The sequence below is a fragment of the Equus asinus genome, chromosome 2, assembly GCF_041296235.1.
Source record: "Equus asinus isolate D_3611 breed Donkey chromosome 2, EquAss-T2T_v2, whole genome shotgun sequence".
Taxonomy (NCBI): domain Eukaryota; kingdom Metazoa; phylum Chordata; class Mammalia; order Perissodactyla; family Equidae; genus Equus; species Equus asinus.
Genome location: NC_091791.1, coordinates 88,297,926 through 88,315,723, shown reverse-complemented (window position 1 = coordinate 88,315,723; position 17,798 = coordinate 88,297,926). Strand labels below are relative to the sequence as shown.

General features: G+C 38.0%; 1 protein-coding gene across 8 annotated transcripts in view; it reads left to right on the top strand.

The window, feature by feature from the left end:
- Positions 1 to 17,798, top strand: part of WDFY4 (WDFY family member 4) — a 301,742-nt gene that overhangs the window by 170,606 nt on the left and 113,338 nt on the right. For all 8 annotated transcript variants that reach the window (XM_070493267.1, XM_070493276.1, XM_070493259.1 and 5 more), the window contains one exon: positions 16,146 to 16,223. In XM_070493267.1, coding sequence (XP_070349368.1) covers positions 16,146 to 16,223 — 78 coding nt within the window. The remainder of the gene's footprint in view (positions 1 to 16,145; positions 16,224 to 17,798) is intronic.

The window sequence follows — 17,798 nt, the reverse complement described above, 5'->3', positions numbered from 1 at the left end:
AAGGCTATTTAGCTCCCACAAGCGATGCAGAGCTCTGCTCTGAATTTGTCCCTGATCCATGTGCCACGTTCACGGCTGCCCAGGCAGATGGGCCTCTGCCCTTGAACCGACCCAAATCACCCCCTTCCTGTCTCCACATCCTGAGTGTGACAATTTTCCAGGACGTGAAAGGTCTAGTCATGTTTGCTTGGCACTGTGTAGATGCACAGGGTGGAAATGCACGGGGGGGAGGGGAACACCATGGCAGGGTCCAAGGACTCATCTTCCAGCACTGCCACTTCCTGTGTTGATGGAGTCACTTATGCTCACTTTACTCTTCTGTAAAATGGGAATAATCATAAGGAGGCTAAGTATTAAATGTGATGATGCATATGGAAACTCCTCTGTCAGTTGTAAAGTGCTATGTGCACATTAGTTAATTGGGCGTAATGTTGAGAGTACAGACCAAGGGATAACAAACATTTGGATTATCAGTATCCTTAGAAAACCCATCAGTGTGCCTTTGGTGAGTTCCCCCTTCCATCCTCTTAATCCACTGGTCCAAACCTTCACCATTCTGTTCATGACCCCTACTTAGCTCGTAGGAGAGGCAGAAGCAACTTGCCTCCTCTCCACCCTGGATCAGGAAGCCCACAGGTGTGACCCACCTCACTTTCCAGGGTTCCACTTACGAACTCATGCACGTCTGCACCCATCCCTATGTCCTTCCCTCCAGCCTCTGAGCATGAGGAGCCTGTCTCTTCCCCATTGCTCAGTCAGCCTCTACGTGGGCTGCTGATCCCGTCCTTTCTTCTCTTATCCCGTGGAAACTGCATCATCAGTGACCTTTCTCTTTCCTTTGCTTCAACCTTCTCCTGTCTACTGCCAAGCTCTCCTCAGCCTAGTAATAAACTTGAGTCCCATCCTTCCTATTTTAGCTTGTGGCCCTGCTCCCACCTCTTTTTTTCCTATCTTCAGGGTCATGTTTCTTGAATGAGTTGTCCATACTCATTGTCTCCATCTCCTCATCTCCAAACCTCTAGTTGACTCATTGCTGTCTGATCATTCCTCTGAAGTAACCCTTGCAGAAGTTACCAACAACCCGTTTCTACAAACAAACCCAGTGGACATCTCCAGGCTTCATCTTACAGGACTTCTCTGATGCAGTCGCTGTGGTTAAACAGCCCTTGGTTTCCGGGACCTTTCTCTTTCTGATCTTTCTTAACCCTCTCTAACCCTTCTTTTCCTGGCCTAAACTTCTCTAGTTCTCCAGGTTTCTGACCTCATCTCACCAATCTCCTCTCTGTTCTTGCTCTCCATGAGGGATCTTATCCTCTCTCAGGGTTTATCTATCATCTGATTGCGTGTGACTCACAAATCTATATCGATCTTGGACCTTGAATCTGAGCTTTATTCTAGGAATGTCCACCTTGGACACTTCCAATTCCACATGTCCTTGTATCACCCTCTCTTTCTCTTGTTTTTGTGATTTCTCTTAATTTTTCTTAGTTTACCCAATTTAATTAGTCAGTTAGGCAAACCATAAATTTTGGAGTAATTCTTACCCTCTTATACTGTCACTAATTCCTACCAATTTTACTTTTCCTGTAGTTCCTTTTTTTAATGAGTCCCCCAACCTCCAGGAAAGATTCGCCCTGAGCTAACATCTGTTGCCAATCTTCCTCTGTTTTTTTCCCTCCCTAAAGGCCAAGAACATAGTTGTGTATATTCTAGTTGTGAGCCCTTCTAGTTCTTCTATGTGAGCCACCACCACAGCATGGCTACCGACAGACGAGTGGTGTGGTTCTGCAACCGGGAACTGAACCCAGTTTGCAGGCTGAACTTTAACCACTAGACAATCAGGGCTGACTCCCATATAGTTCTTGAATTTAGCTCTTCCACTTCACTCATTGCACCGTGTGAACTCTCACTTGTGCTATCATGATAGCGTCCTCAGGGGCTCCCTACTTTCAGTCTTGCCTTCATTAAATTGCTACCAGAGTGAGTTATCGAAAATCCTAATGGGATCACATCAGACTTCTGTTTAAAACATCTCATTCAGGATTCAGCTAAAGCAATATCTCAACCAGGCAGACTTCCTTGAACATATCATACCAAAGTCCTCTCTTCTGTGTGCTTCCTGTGTCCTGTGTCACTGTGTCCTGTGTCATCTTGTCCCGTGCATGGCTCTGTCTCAACATTGGCCATGTCAGCTCATACCCATAACCAGTCTCTTCCATTATGCTCCACAAAACTGGATATGGGGTACATCGTTGTACTCTAGTGCCTGGAAAATAGTAGGTGGACACTAAATTTGGGTGAACTTAACAAAAGAGAGTAAATTTGAAGCTGGAAATGCAGTATCTAAGTAAAGGTTTAAACAACCCTGGGCTGCAGCTGTTGTAAATAGGGTATTTCTTTCTTTATTTTTTTGGTGAGGAAGATTGGCCCTGAGCTAACATTGTGCCAGTCTTCTTCTATTTTGTATGTGGGATGCTGCCACAGCATGGCTTGTTGAGAGGTATGTAGGTCTGTGCCTGGGATGTGAACTCGGGAACCCTGGGCCACCAAAGCAGAGCATGCAAACTTGACCACTATGCCACCAGGCCAGCCCTACAAGGTATTTATTTGAAGATTAAAGATGATTTATAACTGAACTCATATAGCATTTTCTGTAACAGTTAATTTTGGAGAGATCCCTCTAAGTAAATTTTTTAACTGATCTTATCTGTGACTTCCACCCATATAGTCTCTTTGAGTGATATTTTTCAGTTTCTGAATTATTTCCTTTCTACTCTTTCATCCTATCTCCGTAACATCTCTTCAGAATAGACAGAGGAGGTGCTATTAACCTCATTTCAGAGATGATAAATCAAATTTCAGGAATGTTAAGTAATTTGCCATGGAGCATGGCTCATAAGGGCCAAGAGCCAAGGTGTCTGAACTTCTACTCTTTTTGCCTCCCACTCTCTCATGTAGCAACACTCAGAACAACAGGGAAGTCTGAATATCTTTTCATCTTTCTCGCTGAAGTCCACATGCCTGAAACTCCCTCCGCTGGTCCCACTTAAACCCCTGGGGCCTTCCAGGCAAGGCCCATCCCTCTTTGGCAAGACAGCACATTTGCTATTTGCTGGGAGCTGCTTTGTGTCCAAGGGCCCCCCAGAGTTCTCTCCTCCTGCTGTGTGTCTCCAGAGCATCATATTAACAAGAAGTCTGGGCTTTTGCCTTAGATGTAAAATTAGTCAAATTTTTCAGCATTTTATGTCAATTACGATGCTCATAATGATCGCCATACTCATAAATGTGTATAAACATGTAACAGCAATAGTAAGGAAAATTTTGCAAACCAAAGAAAAAAGGAAAGAAAAGGAAAAGAAAGAAATCACTCTATTCCCACTACTGCAAAACAGTAACTGGGGTTTTAAAAACTATATTGTTTTCATATCCTTGAGGCTTTGTTGATAAACTCTTTTTTATTTTATTGAAGCATAACATACATAGAAAACAGCTTTCAAATCACAAATATGCAGATTTAAGAATTTTAACAGAGTAAACGTGTGACTGCTACCCAGATTAAAAAAATACATCATTAATAGCACCCCAGAAGCACCCCCAACTCTATGCCCATTCTAGTCACTAGCCCCCTCTCCACATAAGCTGCCACTCTTCTGGCATCTATATTTTTACCTTTATATAAATGAAATAACATAGTATATACTCTTCTGTCTAGCTTATTTCACTCTAAACTATGTTTGTGAAATTTATCCATGTCATGGCATGAAGCAATAGTTCATTCGTTTTCACAGTAGTAGAGGAACAATCTCAAACTTTTTGGTCTCAGGACCCCTTTACCATCTTAAAAATTATTGAAGACCCCAAAGAGCTTTTGTTTATGTGGATTGTATCTATTGATATTGACCTTATTAGAAATTAAAAGAAATTTTTAAAATAATGCATTTATTCCTTTATTTTAAAATGATGGTAATAAACCCAATGTGTGTAAACATAAATAGCCTTTTTAATGAGTAACTATATTCTTCAAAACAAAAATTTGTGAAAAGAGTAGTGTTGTTTTATGTTTTTCCAAATCTCTTTAATATCTTTCTGGCTTAGTAGAAGACAGCTGTATTCTCAAATCTGCTTGTTTATTCAATCAATTGTAATATTTTTTGGTTGAAATATATGAAGAAAATCTGGCCTCCCATAGATATGTAGTTAGAAAAAAAAGAATATTTTAATAGCCTTTTCAGAAAATTATAGATACTCTTCTTTGATACTACACCAAAACTCAACAAGTGTTAGTTTATTAAAGGTTACTGAAATCTCTATCAATAAAATTTTTGTACTCTGTTACATTAAAATATATTGATCTATCTTGCATTTTGAATGGATATGTTAATCCATACATGACTTTGGAACATACTTGGGAATGTGCATTGGGAATATTGGTTCCCTGGCTTACATAGATCTTCCAAATGTTGGCGCGTTTTATTACGCAATATGGAAAAATCATGTTCAGGGCCCCACCAATATTATCAGAAAAATCTTTAGCTATTGGGAAACTGTCAAGCTCACAGAGGAAGACATGAGTTTTTCAGCATTCTACTATCTGAAAGCTCAATTTTATCATTGGCAGCAAATACTATCACTTGTTTTCTTTGGGATCACAGATGTACTTAGTTGATTTTCCAGAAAATATCTGCCAAATACTCAAGTCTTAGTAACTGTAATTTTGTCTGTCAGTCATTCTTTCAAATAAAAATGATGTACTATGACACAAGCAGCTAGTTCAGCTCACAACGCTAAAAATTACACAGATGCTTTTTCTTAAAAATGACCATTATGTTTTTTGGTATTCAGAAGTGCTTTATACATACTTCCCATTTTATCACACAGACAATTTAACAAGATGTATTCAAAGATTGAGATTCAATAAAATTACTCATTTGTACTGAGGATTTTTTTCTTATGAGTTGCTAGTGGCGAGAAATACATATAATTATTGTTCAGTTGTTGCCAACACCTTGATTTGGGCTACGAGTTTTACTCACCATTGTTTTTGGGCCATCAATGCAAATGTCAGTACAACAAAAAAGGGCAAAGATGCTCTAGTATTTTGAAAATAGTTTTGACTTCACAGATCCCCTGAAGTGGTCTCAGGAACCCCTAGGGATTCATGGACCACACTTTCAGAACCATTACTATAGAGTATTCAATTTATAAATCTGTCATAATTTACTGATCCAGTCTATTACTGATGGACATTTGTGTTGTTCCCAGTTTGGGGTGATTTCAAACACCACTGTTATGAACATCCTTTCATACGTCTTTTGAAACACATATGTATGAATTTCTGTTGAGTATATATCTAGGAATGACATGGCTGAGTCATTGGGTGTGCATATATTCACTTTTTAAGATGCTACTAAACAATGTTCCAAAATGGTTGTACCAATTCAGCAGTGTGAGAGAGTTCCAGTTGCTCCATATCATAAAACATATTATTAGCCTATTTGAACTTTATATATTCTTATTGTGATTTTATTTTATGTTCTTCAGATGAAAAATGAAGTTGACTAGCTTCTCATATGTCTATTGGCCCCTGGGATATCCTTTTTTATGAAGTACTTGTTCAATTTTTAAAAAATTTCTATTGAAATTTTCTGGTTTTTTTTTCCTTATTGATCTATAGTAGTAATTTGTATATTCTGGATATGACTACCTTTTTTTTGAATGGTAAAGATAGAACCCTCAATTATTTTTTTCAAAGAATTCAATTTTTGAGAATTGTGGATTCATGTGCAGTTGTAAGGAATCATACAGAGAGATCTCATGTACCCTTTACCCAGTTTCCCCCAGTGGTATTATTTGGCAAAGCTATAGCACAATATCACAACCAGGAACATTTCCATCGCTACAAGAATCCCCCGTGTTGCCCTTTTATAGTCATTCCCACTTCCCTCCCACCCACACAACTTCACCCCTCATAACTACTAATCTGTTTTTCATTTCTATAATTTAATCATTTGAAAAATGACATTTAAGTATGTGACCTTTCAGGATTGGCTTTTCTTACTCAGCATAACTCTGCGCAGACCCATCCAGGTTGTTGCAAGTATCAACCATTCGTTCCTTTTTATTGGTGAGAAGTGTTCCAAGGTATGGATGTATCATAGTTTGTTTAACCATTCACCTGTTGAAGGACATCTGGGTTGTTTCCAGTTTTTGTCTATTGTAAATAAAGTGTCCACAAACATTCATGTACAGGTTTTTGTGTGAATGTAAGTTTTCATTTCACTGGGATAAATCCCCAGGGCTACAACAGCTGGATCCTGTCAGAGTTGCACAGTTCTTTTAAAAAACTACTGACCTGTTTTCCAGAGTAGCTGTACCTCATAGTCCCACCAGCAATGTATAAGTGGTCCAGTTTCTCTGTATTCTCACCTGCATTTGGTGTTGTCCCTTTTTAATTTTAGCCGTTCAGATAGGTGTGTAATGATATCTCATTGTGGTTCTAATTTTCATTTTCCCGATGGATAGTGACGTAGGACATATTTGCACATGCTTGGTTGCCATTCGTATATTCTCTTTAGTGAAATGTCTCTTCATATCTTTTGCACACATTCTAATGGGACTTTGTTTACTGTTGAGTTTTAAGAGTTCTCCTCTATTCAAGATACTAGTCCTTTGATGGATATGTGGCTTGCAAACATCTTTTTCCCAGATTGTAGATTGTAATTATACCCTCTTCACATGGGCTTTTGCAGAGCAAAAGTTTTTGGTGTTGATAAGATCCAGTTCATTGATTTTTCCTTTTATGGGTCATGCTTTTGGTGTAAAATCTAAGACCTTGCAGCACTTTGTTGAATGACAGCAGTTAAAGCAGACATCTTTGCTTTGTTCCCAGTCTTAGAGAGAACACATTCATTGCTTCATGTTGAATATAATGTTAGCTGTAGGGTTTTTGTAGATGCTCTTAATCAAGTTAAGGTAGTTCCCCTCTATTCCTAGTTTTCTGAGAGTTTTATCATGAATGAATATTGAATTTTGTCAAATGCTATTCTGCATCACTTGATATGATCATGTAATTTTCTTCTTAAAGTTACTAATATGATGGATTATGTTGATTGCTTTTCAAGTATTCACCAGCCTTGCATTCCTGGAATAAACCCCACTCAATCATCATATATAATTCTTTTTATGTGTTACTAAATTCTATTTGCTAATATTTTGTTAAGGATTTTTAATCTCTATTGCTGAAGGATAGTTTTATTTTTTTGTACTGTGTGAAAACTGGAATTTTCTAGTTTGGTATAAAGGTATAAGGGTATTTGCTAGCTTCACAAAACAAATTGAAAAGTGTACCCACTATTTCTATTCTCTGAAAGATAGTTTGTAAAACTTGTGTCAATTCTTGCTTAAATGTTTTGTAAAATTCTCAAGCAAAACCATCCACATCTGGAAATTTATTTTGGGGGAGTATTTAGATTGTGAACTCAATTTCCTTAACAGTTACAGGGGCTATTCCAATGATTTATTTCATCTTGAGTGACATGTGGTAGTTTGTGTTTTGCAAAGAATATGTCCATTTCATCTAAGTTGTCACCTTTATGTGTGTATAGTTGTTTGTAATACGCCCTTGTTATCTTTTTGATGTCTGTAGGGTCTGTAGTGATGGCCTCTATCTCATTCTTGGTATTAGCAATTTGTGTCTTTTTATCTCTGTTAGTGTTTCTACAGGTTTGTAAATTTTATTGATCATTTAAAACAACCAGTTTTTGTTTCAATGATTTTCTCCATGTTTTTGTGTTTTTAATTTTATTCATTTCCACTCTTATCTTTGTTTCCTTCCTTTTTCTTGCTTTGGGTTTATTTTTCTCTGTTTTCTAACTCTTGAGTGGGAGCTTAGATTATTGATTTTAAAATTTTACTTGTTTTTCTCATGAGAGACTCTATGACAAAAACATTTTAAAATTACATGATGTATAAATTTTTAATTAAATTAAAAAAATTCTTATCTTTATTGAGGTAAAATTGTATATATTTAATATGCACAAGTTGATGTGTTAACGCACATATACTTTGTGAAATCATTGCCACAATTGAGGTAATTAACATATCCATCACTCCACACGGTTATCTTTTTTTGTGTGATGAGACCACCTGAGATCTATCTTCTTAGCAAATGTCAAGTATATAAAACAGTTTTGTTAACTATAGTCACGTTGCTGTACACTAGGTTTCCAGAACTTACTCATTTTGCATGACTGAAGCTTTGTACTCCTTGACCAACAGCTCCCCATTTTCCCCTCTCTTTAGCTCTTGGCAACTGCAATCTGCTCTCTACTTCCATGAATTTGACTATTTTAGATTCCATATATAAGGAGATCAGGCAGTACTTGTCTTTCTGTGTCTGGCTTATTTCTCTTAGCACAATGTCCTCCAGGTTCATCCATGTTGTTGCAAATGGCAGGATTTCCTTCGTTTTAAAGGCCAGATAACATTCTAGTATATGTATGTGTATATATGTGTACATATATAAATCTTTATATATCTTTATATATTATACCATTATATAAAATAGAATGTTTCATTACATTCATAGGTATATAACAGAATAATATTTCATTATATTCATATATATATTACATTTTCTTTATCCATTCATCTGTCAGTGGATACTTAGGTTTTGTTTCCATATCTTGGCTTTTGTGAATAATCCTGCAATAAACCTGAGAGTTCAGGTATCTCTTCAAGATACTGATTTTATTTCCTTTGCTTATATACCCAGAAGTGGGATTGCTGCATCATAATGTACTTCTATTTTAGATTTTTTGAGGAATCTCCATACTGTTTTCCATAATGACTGTACCAATTTATACAGTCCAACCACAGTGTACAAAGTTCCCTTTTCTCCACATCCTCGGCAATACTCATTATGTTTTATCTTTCTAGTAATAGCCATTCTAACAGGTGTGAGGTGGTGTCTCATTGTGGTTTTGATTTACACTTCACTGATGATTAGTGATGCTGAGCACCTTCTCATGTGTCTGTTGGCCAGTCATATGTCTTCTTTGGTAAAGTACCTATTCAGGTCTTTTGCCCGTTATTTAATCAAACAAATTACTTATTTGTTTTTTTGCTGTTGAGTTGTGTGAATTCCTTATATATTTTGGATATAACGTCTTATCAGATATATGGCTTGCAAATATTTTCTCCCATTCTGTAGGCTGGCTTTTCGCTGTTGATTATTCATTTTCTGTGCAGAAGCTTTTTAGTTTTATGCAACCCTACTTTCTTTTTGCTTTTGTTGCCTGTGCTTTTGGCATTATATCCAAAAAATTATTTCCCATGCTAACATCAAGAAGCTCTTCCCTATGTTTTCTTCTAGTAGTTTTAAGGTTTTAGTTAGTATGTTTAAGTCTTTAATCCATTTTGAGTTGATTTTTATATATGGTGTGAGATAGGGGTCCAATTTCACTCTTCTACATGTGGATTTCCAGTTTTACTAACACTGTTTATTGACACACAACACCCCTCTGTGTATTCTAGGCACCCTTGACAAAGATCCCGTTGACAGATGTGTGGATTTATTTCTGGGCTCTCTATTCTGTTCTACTGGTCTGGATGTCTGTTTTTATGCCAGTACCATGCTGTTTTATTAATGTGGCTTTGAAATCAGGAAGTGTGATGCCTCCAGCTTTGTTCTTCTTACTCAGGATTACTTTGACAATTCAAGGTCTTTGTGGTTCCATATGAATGTTAGGATTAGTTTTTTCTACTTCTATAAAGAATGCCACTGAGATTTTGATAGGGAATATACTGGTGTTTGTATGTTCAGATCTAAAGTGTGTCTCCTGTACACAACATGGAATTGGATCTTGTTTATTTTTTATCCACTGTGACGATCTCTGCCTTTTGATTGGATTGTTCAGTCCCTTCACATTTCATGTTACTATTGATATAGTTTGGTTATGTCACTCATTTTACTTTTTGTTTTCTATGTGTCTCATGTCTTTTTTGTTTCTCTATTCCTCCTTTACTGCTTTCTTTTGCATTAATTGAATATATTATAACATAGCATTCAAATTTCTTTTATGCTTTTTTCTCTATTACTTTTGAGTTTTTTCTTAGTGGTTCCTCTACACTTGTTGAGAAAGTTTCGCCCTGAGCTAACGTCTGTTACCAATCCTCCTCTATTTTGTATGTGAACCACCACCACAGCATGGCCACTGATAGACAAGTGATGTAGGTCTGTGCCCAGGAACCAAACCCAGGCCACAGAAGCAGAGCACGCTGAACTTAACCACTAGGCCACCAGGGCTGGCTCTAAGAGTTTTTATTCTTAATGGCTGTTGCATTTTATGAAATGCTTTTTCTACATCTTTTAAGATCATGTAATGTTTCTCCCTTTATTCATAGATTGGTGAACCATATTGAATGGTTTTGATGTTAATACCAGTTTGTATTCTTGGAATTAACCCAATTTTGTGGTGACAAACTATGCTTTTACATATTGCTGAAGTCAATTTCCTTTTTTTCTCAAAGTTTCTCCCCCATGCTCTAACTCCCATTTATACTCAGGTGTGAAATTTTCTTTGTGGGAGGAGCTTTATTTATGGATTTAGTTTCTGTAATAAACATTGCACAATTCAGATTTTCTTTTTCTCTAAGTGAGTCAGGCTAAACTTTGTCAATTAGTTTCATTGATCCTTTCAACTGTTTTTTTTTTTTTTGGTTTCTATTTCATTTATTTCTGCTCTAATTTTTATTCTTTCTCTCCTTCTGCTTACTTTGGGCTTTGTTTTTACTTCTTTACCTAATTCTGTTAGGTGTAGTTTAAGATGCTTATTTGAGATTTTTCTTGTTTGATAAAGTTGGCCTGTATTGTTATGAATTTCCCTCTTAGGACTGCTTTCCCATGTGAGTTGGTATGGTGTATTTTCATTTTTGTTTGTCTCCAGATATTTTTTGATTTCTCCTTTACTTTCTTTAATAATCTATTGGTTGTTCAGTAGCATGTTGTTTAGTCTCCGCATATTTGTGACTTTCCCAGCTTTCTTCTTGTAGGTGATTTCTAGTTTCATAGCATTATGGTCAGAAAAGATGCTTGATATGGTTTCAATCTTCTTAAAGTTTTTGAGGCTTGCCTTGTTTCCCAACACATGGTCTATCTCTGAGAATGTTCCGGGTGCACTTGAGAAGCATGTATATTCTGCCATTTTGGCATGGAGTGTTCTATATTTATCTATTAAAGTCCATCTGGTCCAGTTTTTCATTTAATTCCACTATTTCCTTTTTGACTTTCTGTCTGGATGATCTATCCATTAACGCGAGTGAAGTGTTGAGGTCCCCTACTATTATTCCGTTGTTGGTGATATCTCCTTTTAGGTTTGTTAATTGTTGCTTTATGTACATTGTTGCTCCTGTGTTGGGTGCATATATAAGTGTTATGTACTCTTGGTGGAGTGTCCCTTTTATCATTGGATACTGCCCCTCTTTGTCTCTCATTGCCTTTTTCATCTTGAAGTCTACTTTGTCTAATATATTATAGCAACACCTGCTTTCTTTTGTTTGGCATTAGCTTGGAGTATCATCTTCCATCCCTTCACTCTAAGCCTGTGTTTATCTTTAGAGCTGAGCTGTATTTCCTGGAGGCAGCATATTGTTAGGTCTTGTTTTTTAATCCATCCAGCCTCTTTGTGTCTTTTGATTGGAGAATTCAACCCATTTATGTTTAAAGTGATTATTGATATATGAGGGCTTAACACTGCCATTTTATCACTTGTCTTCTGGTTGTCCCATATTTTCCTTGTTTCTCATCCCGTGAATCTTGGACTGCTAATTCAGTTTGGTAGTTCTCTATGATAGTTTTCTCAGATTTGTCATTTGAGTCTCTGTTATGGTTTTTTGTTTTGTAGTTACCATGATATTTGTATAAAAAAATCTCATAGATGAGATAGTCTATTTTCTGGCAGCCTCTTATTTTCTTAGTCTAAGCAGGTTCCATCCCTTTTCTCTTCCCCTTCTAACTTATTGTTGTCACAACTTATTCTATTTTGTGTTATGAGTTTGTGGTTAAAATGACGAGATTATAGTTATTTTTGATGTTTTCCTTCCTTTTATCTTCGATGTTACAATTAAGCGTTTGCTAAGCTGTTCTCATAGAAAGCTGTGATTTTCTGATTTGGTCTTGTGGCAATGAACTCCCTCAGCTTTTGTTTATTTGGGAAAGATTTTATTTCTCCATCATATCTGAAGGATATTTTCATTGGATAGAGTATTCTTGGTTGAAAGTTTATGTCTTTCAGAATTTTGAATATATCATTCCACTCTCTCCTAGCCTGTAAGGTTTCTGCTGAAAAATCTGCTGAAAGCCTGATTGGGTTCCTTTGTAAGTTATTTTCTTCTGCCTTGCTGCCCTTAGTCTATTTTATTTGTCATTCTCTTTTGCCAGTTTTACTACTATATACCTTGGAGAAGGTCTTTTTACATTGATGTAAATAGGAGCTCTATTAGCTTCTTTTACTTGTAATTCCAGCTCCTTTCCCAGGTTTTGGGAAGTTCTCATCTGTTGTTTCTTTGAACAGACTTTGCTCCTTTCTCCCTCTCTTCTCCCTTTAGAATACCTGTAATCCTTATGTTACGTTTCCTAATTGAGCTGGATATTTCTCAGAGAATTTCTTTATTTCTTTTTAGTCTTAGTTCTCTCTTGTCCCAGCAGCAACTTAGGGTGCGAGACTGTTCGCGACCCTGAGAGGAGAGGCAGGAGGGTGGCTCTCTGTGGGAATGCCTTCACTCTCTGAATTGCCTCCCAATGGGAAGCATTTCTAAACTTCTGTCCTTCAAATTGCTAATTCTGTCCTCCATGATATCAACTCTATTATTCAAAGACTCCAGATTTTTGTTTTTCTCATTCATTGTGTTTTTCATCTGCAACATTTCTGATTGGTTTTGCTTTATAGTTTCCATCTCTTTTGTGAAGAATTTCTCTTGTTCATTAATTTTATTCCTGATTTCATTGAGCAGTCTCCCTGAATTTTCTTGTAACTCATTGAGTTTTTTTGTGATAGCTATTTTGAATTCTCTGTCATGTAGACTGATAATTTCTGTGCCTTCAGGATGGATTTCTGGGTGCCTGTCATTTTCCTTCTGGTCTCAAGTATTAATATACCTCCTCATATTATTTGGTGGGGTGGATTTGTGTCTTTGCATGTTGGTAGTGTCTGGTCTCAGATTCCACCTGCCACCACTGTTGTAGGGCAGGAGCTGTGTATTCTGTGCCTGCTGTGATCTCTGGTGTCTATGCCTGTCTTTTGGAATCTATGCTGACAGGGCCTATCTGCGATTGCCCACTTGCAGCTGCTGCTTTGCTATGTATGTACAGGTGCTCTGGCACAGATCCCTTGCTCTGGCCAACCATCCAAGCTGGAGTGGCAGGTGGGGGAAGGGGCTCTTTCTTTTGTGTCCACAATCCTGGGGTCATTCTTGCTCTGCCCTCACTCTCTGCCCTCCTGGAGTGCTGGATTGATGAAGACACCCCCACAATAGCTTGATTTCCTTTGTGTGGAGCTTTCCCATGGCTGGGAGGCAATTCAGAGAGTGAAGGCATTCCCACAGAGAGCCACCCTCCTGCCTCTCCTCTCAGGGTCGCGCACAGTCTCGCACCCTAAGTTGCTGCTGGGCAGAGAGAAGAGATCCCCTGACTTCCTTCTACTTCCTCTGGGGGAGTCCAGCACCTCCACCTTCAGATGTATGGCTGTGTGGGTCTCTCAGACGTCTGTTGTGTTGTGTGACTGTCCTCTGTTGGTTTATGAATGTCCTTTTTGTTGTATATTATGGGGGAGAGTCTAAGGGAAGAGCTCACTTTGTTATGATGACGTAACTCAGGCTGTTTATCTTTTATTTGGAACATTGAGTCTATTTACATTTAATGTAATTGATGATGTTTTTAGTTTAAATCCATCTTAATGTCTATTTTTTGTTTGAAATGTCTGTTATTTGTTCTTTCTTTTCTATTTCAATATATTATCAATTATTTTAAATTATTCTCCTTCCCTTCTATTATCTTTTATTATGCTTTTAGTGATTACTCTAGAAATTACAACATGCCCATTTGCTTTATTAGAGTCTAATGTAAATTAGCCCTTTTCCCCAAATTTGTAATTAAAGAAACTTAGAATGCTTTGTTTCATTTACCCTATCCATCTCTTTAAAAGAATTTTTATGTATTTTAATTCTTCATGTTTTAAAACTCCCATAATTTATTATCACTATTTTCCAACAGCAAATATTCATTTAGATATAGTAACGTATGTACCATTTTCACAGTTTTTCATTCATTCCAAAGTTTCATGCTTCAGTACACAATCATTTTCATTCTACCTAAAAACCTCATTTAGTGTTTCATTTAGTGCAGTTCTTCTGGTGTTGCATTCTCTCAGTGTTATTCATCTGAAAACGTTTTAATTTGTCTTTATTTCTGAAGGATATTTTCACTGGTAGAGAAGTTGAGTTTGGCAGTTATTTTCTTCAGGTCTTGAAGATGTTGTTTCATTGTCTTCTGATCTCTACATCCTCACTGTTCTTCCTTTAAAGACAATGTGACTTTTTCTCTCTCTTTTTGAATGTTTTCTTCTTGGTCTTCTGTTTTGCAGTTTTACTATGATTGGCTTACGTATGATTTTCTTTGTATTTTTCTTGTTTCAGACTTGTAGAATTTCTCGTCTATGGTTTGATGCCTTTCATCCATTTGGGGAAGTTCTCATTAAATTTTCATTTATTGCTTCTGACCCATTCTTTCTCTCTTCCCCTTTGAGATTCCAATCACACATATGCTAGATGCTTTCTGCATATTACATCTGTATCTAACTCTCTATTGTTTTTATATTTCCGTACTTTCATCTCATCATATTTTAGCAAGGATATTTCTTCAAGTTCACTCATCTTCTGTTCAGTTGTGTCCACTCTGATGCTAAACTCACCTGTGGAGTTTCTAATTTCAATTAATTCATTTTACAGATTTAGAATTTTTATTTGGTTATTTTTCATAGAGTCCATGTCTCTTATAAAATTCTCCATATTTGATTTTTTAGACTGCATTACTTACATTATTTTAAGGTCCATGTCTGATGACTCTAATATCTTTACATGTGGGTATGTTTCTATTGTCTATTTTTCTATTGGTCCTGTTTATGGGCACATCTAGTAATTTCTGCTTGACTGCTGAACATTTTGTATGAAAATTCTTGATTAGAGGCTTTGGATAATGTGATCCTTCTCCAGAGAGGACTTTCTTTGTCATCTGCTTGTATTTGGAGTAGGGACCGATCACCATAATGTCCTCAGACGTTAAGCTCATTGGAAGTTGGGCTTCAGCTTTGTAAGGGCTGGTCTATTTCTAGCCTTCCTTTATCCCTGTGGTGCAGCCCTTCAGAGCTCCCACGTCAAAACCCAAGTTCTGTTAGTTTCTACAAACTGAGGCTGCTGGAAGCTTGACTTACCTTCTCAGCCTCTCAGCCCCACACTGCTTATGAATCAGCAGCTACTTAAAGGGGAACATCAATGCATAAAGCTGGGCTTATTTCTCTTTACTATACTACTTTGGGGCTCTTGTTTCCTTATGTTCTGGTTGCCTTGGTGGGCCTGAACTCCAATTTTTGTCTCCCTAGCCACCTGAGAGTTCCAAAAGCTCTGTTAAGGTTCCCTGCTTCTTAGCCGCTTCTTTCTGCTCAGCTTCTCAGCCTCTTGTGCTATTTGCAAACTTGCAGATTTCTCAAGGGAAAATGAAAATGCACAGATATTGGGCATTATGCACATCTCAGTGAGGTTTCTTTCTCTCCAGGATCTTGGCTCCTTAAGTCTTGGCTCTCTTGGTTGCCCTCTGCTATCTTAAAGCAGATTATTCAAATATAGCTTTTAGAGTTGTTCTTGGGAGGAAAGCTTATCTGCTACAAGCTAGTTCATCATACCTGGAAGTGGAAGTGTATGAATGTGTATGTGAGTGGATCAGCATAAGTGAAGTCTTTATTCATGAGGTTGTGATTGACTTGGCCAACAAATCCTGTTGGTGTTATTTCCTCTGGTAATTGGTCAGAGTAGAGAAGTCCTTATCTAAAATAACAACTGTCTTTAAACTGTGACTGGTTTTCTTTCCTCTCCAGGATTTTGTGTCATGTATTGAGAACTACAGAAGAAGAGGACAGGAGCTATATGCCTCTTTATACAAAGATCATGTACAGGTAAGAAACACAACAGTTTCTTTCTCTACTTAGTAGACTGGAATCTATCTTGAACCTAAAATAAAGAATCAGAAGGCCCTTTGGTTTAAGTGCTAGACTGCCTAAGTCAATAGTTGGTCATCAACAATTCAGTCCTTCTTTCATGACCTGTGCGCTGGACCTACTCTTCCAGCAGCTGATGAGACAGACAGTCTGTCCATCTGCTCATCTCCTCATTCATCCACTAGTAAAGAGGTATTGAGAGCCCCAGGTGCCTCAGACCCTTTGTTAGGAGCTAGGGGTACAATTGTAAACACAGCAGATATGGGCCTCCCTCTCAGATAGCTTCACTATAAAAAACAGACATATATTAAATAACTGAACAAAGAAATAGATCATTATATCTTTTGATGAGCAATAGACATGACAAATACAGGTGACAATGAGAGATTATAATGGGGAAAGAATTTAATTTGGGCAGACCTGAGGCCCTCTCTAACGAAGTGACCTTTAAGTTGAGATGTGAAGGAGGAGGAGGAATACGGGCTAAAGTATTTCGAGGAAGGGTTTTTGGCTAAGTGGAGGGCATATATGTGAGGCTCCTGAGTCAGGAAAGAGCTGGATGTCATCAATTAACCGGAAGAAGAGGAAGTAGCAGCCGGGAAGGAGCAAGAGTTGAGCTGGGGCTGGGGCAGGCAGAGTTGCTGCCACCTTAGGGTTTTTGCGTTTTATCCTGAAGACAACGGGTTGCCACTAATGAGGGCAGGTTTGGATATTTAAAAAACCTCTCTAGGCCTGATTTCTGTACTGTCTAAGTAAACAGCACTGGCTGTCATGCCCGTGAGAGGAAGCTCAGGTCTGCCTACGACCTAAGCCTCAGGGTTCCGTCTTTGAGATGGGATAATAACCCCTAACTGTGAAGATTAAGAGCAACTGTGAAGCACCTAGCCAGTGGCTGGCAGAGCATAGATATCCTGTTTGTGGCTATGGAATGGCTGCGAAGCGAATTTTTAGTTGGTGTTACTGTTGTTAACAAAAATTTTTGAAAATGACTGCTGCTAACAGAACACGACATGTTGTATTAAAAGCTTACTATTTATGTTATTTACTTACAACTTCTCTGTTCCAAAGCCTGTGCTGGCTATAGGAAAGGTGGAGATTATAATGGCCCTGCTCTGCCTTGAAGGTTCTTAAAACTCAGTAGAGGGACCAAAAGTAAAGAAATAGACACAAACAGGGTGATGAGGCCAATGCTAGGATGTTGTGCTACGAGGAGAGGAGCAGGGTGGTGTAAGGCACCAGTAGGTGTGCCTGGGGTGGCGTGAGGGGTCAAGGAATGGTGAAACAGTTGTGCCCAAGTATGGGGGGGATGACATAGGCTCTGATCAACTTAAGTTGAGTAAGCTGGTCCACGTCCCTCCATATCAGTTCGTTTGGGAGCCCACAACATGCCCCTGACAATAGGGATCCATGAGCTGTGCAGCCTGCACTCCAGAAACACACAGTCTAGCAACATCCCCTCCCAGGCTATCCTATGAGCAAGGAGGGGGCAGTTTTTCAGACATGGCAGGGGTGGGACAGGAGGTTTGGGGGTGT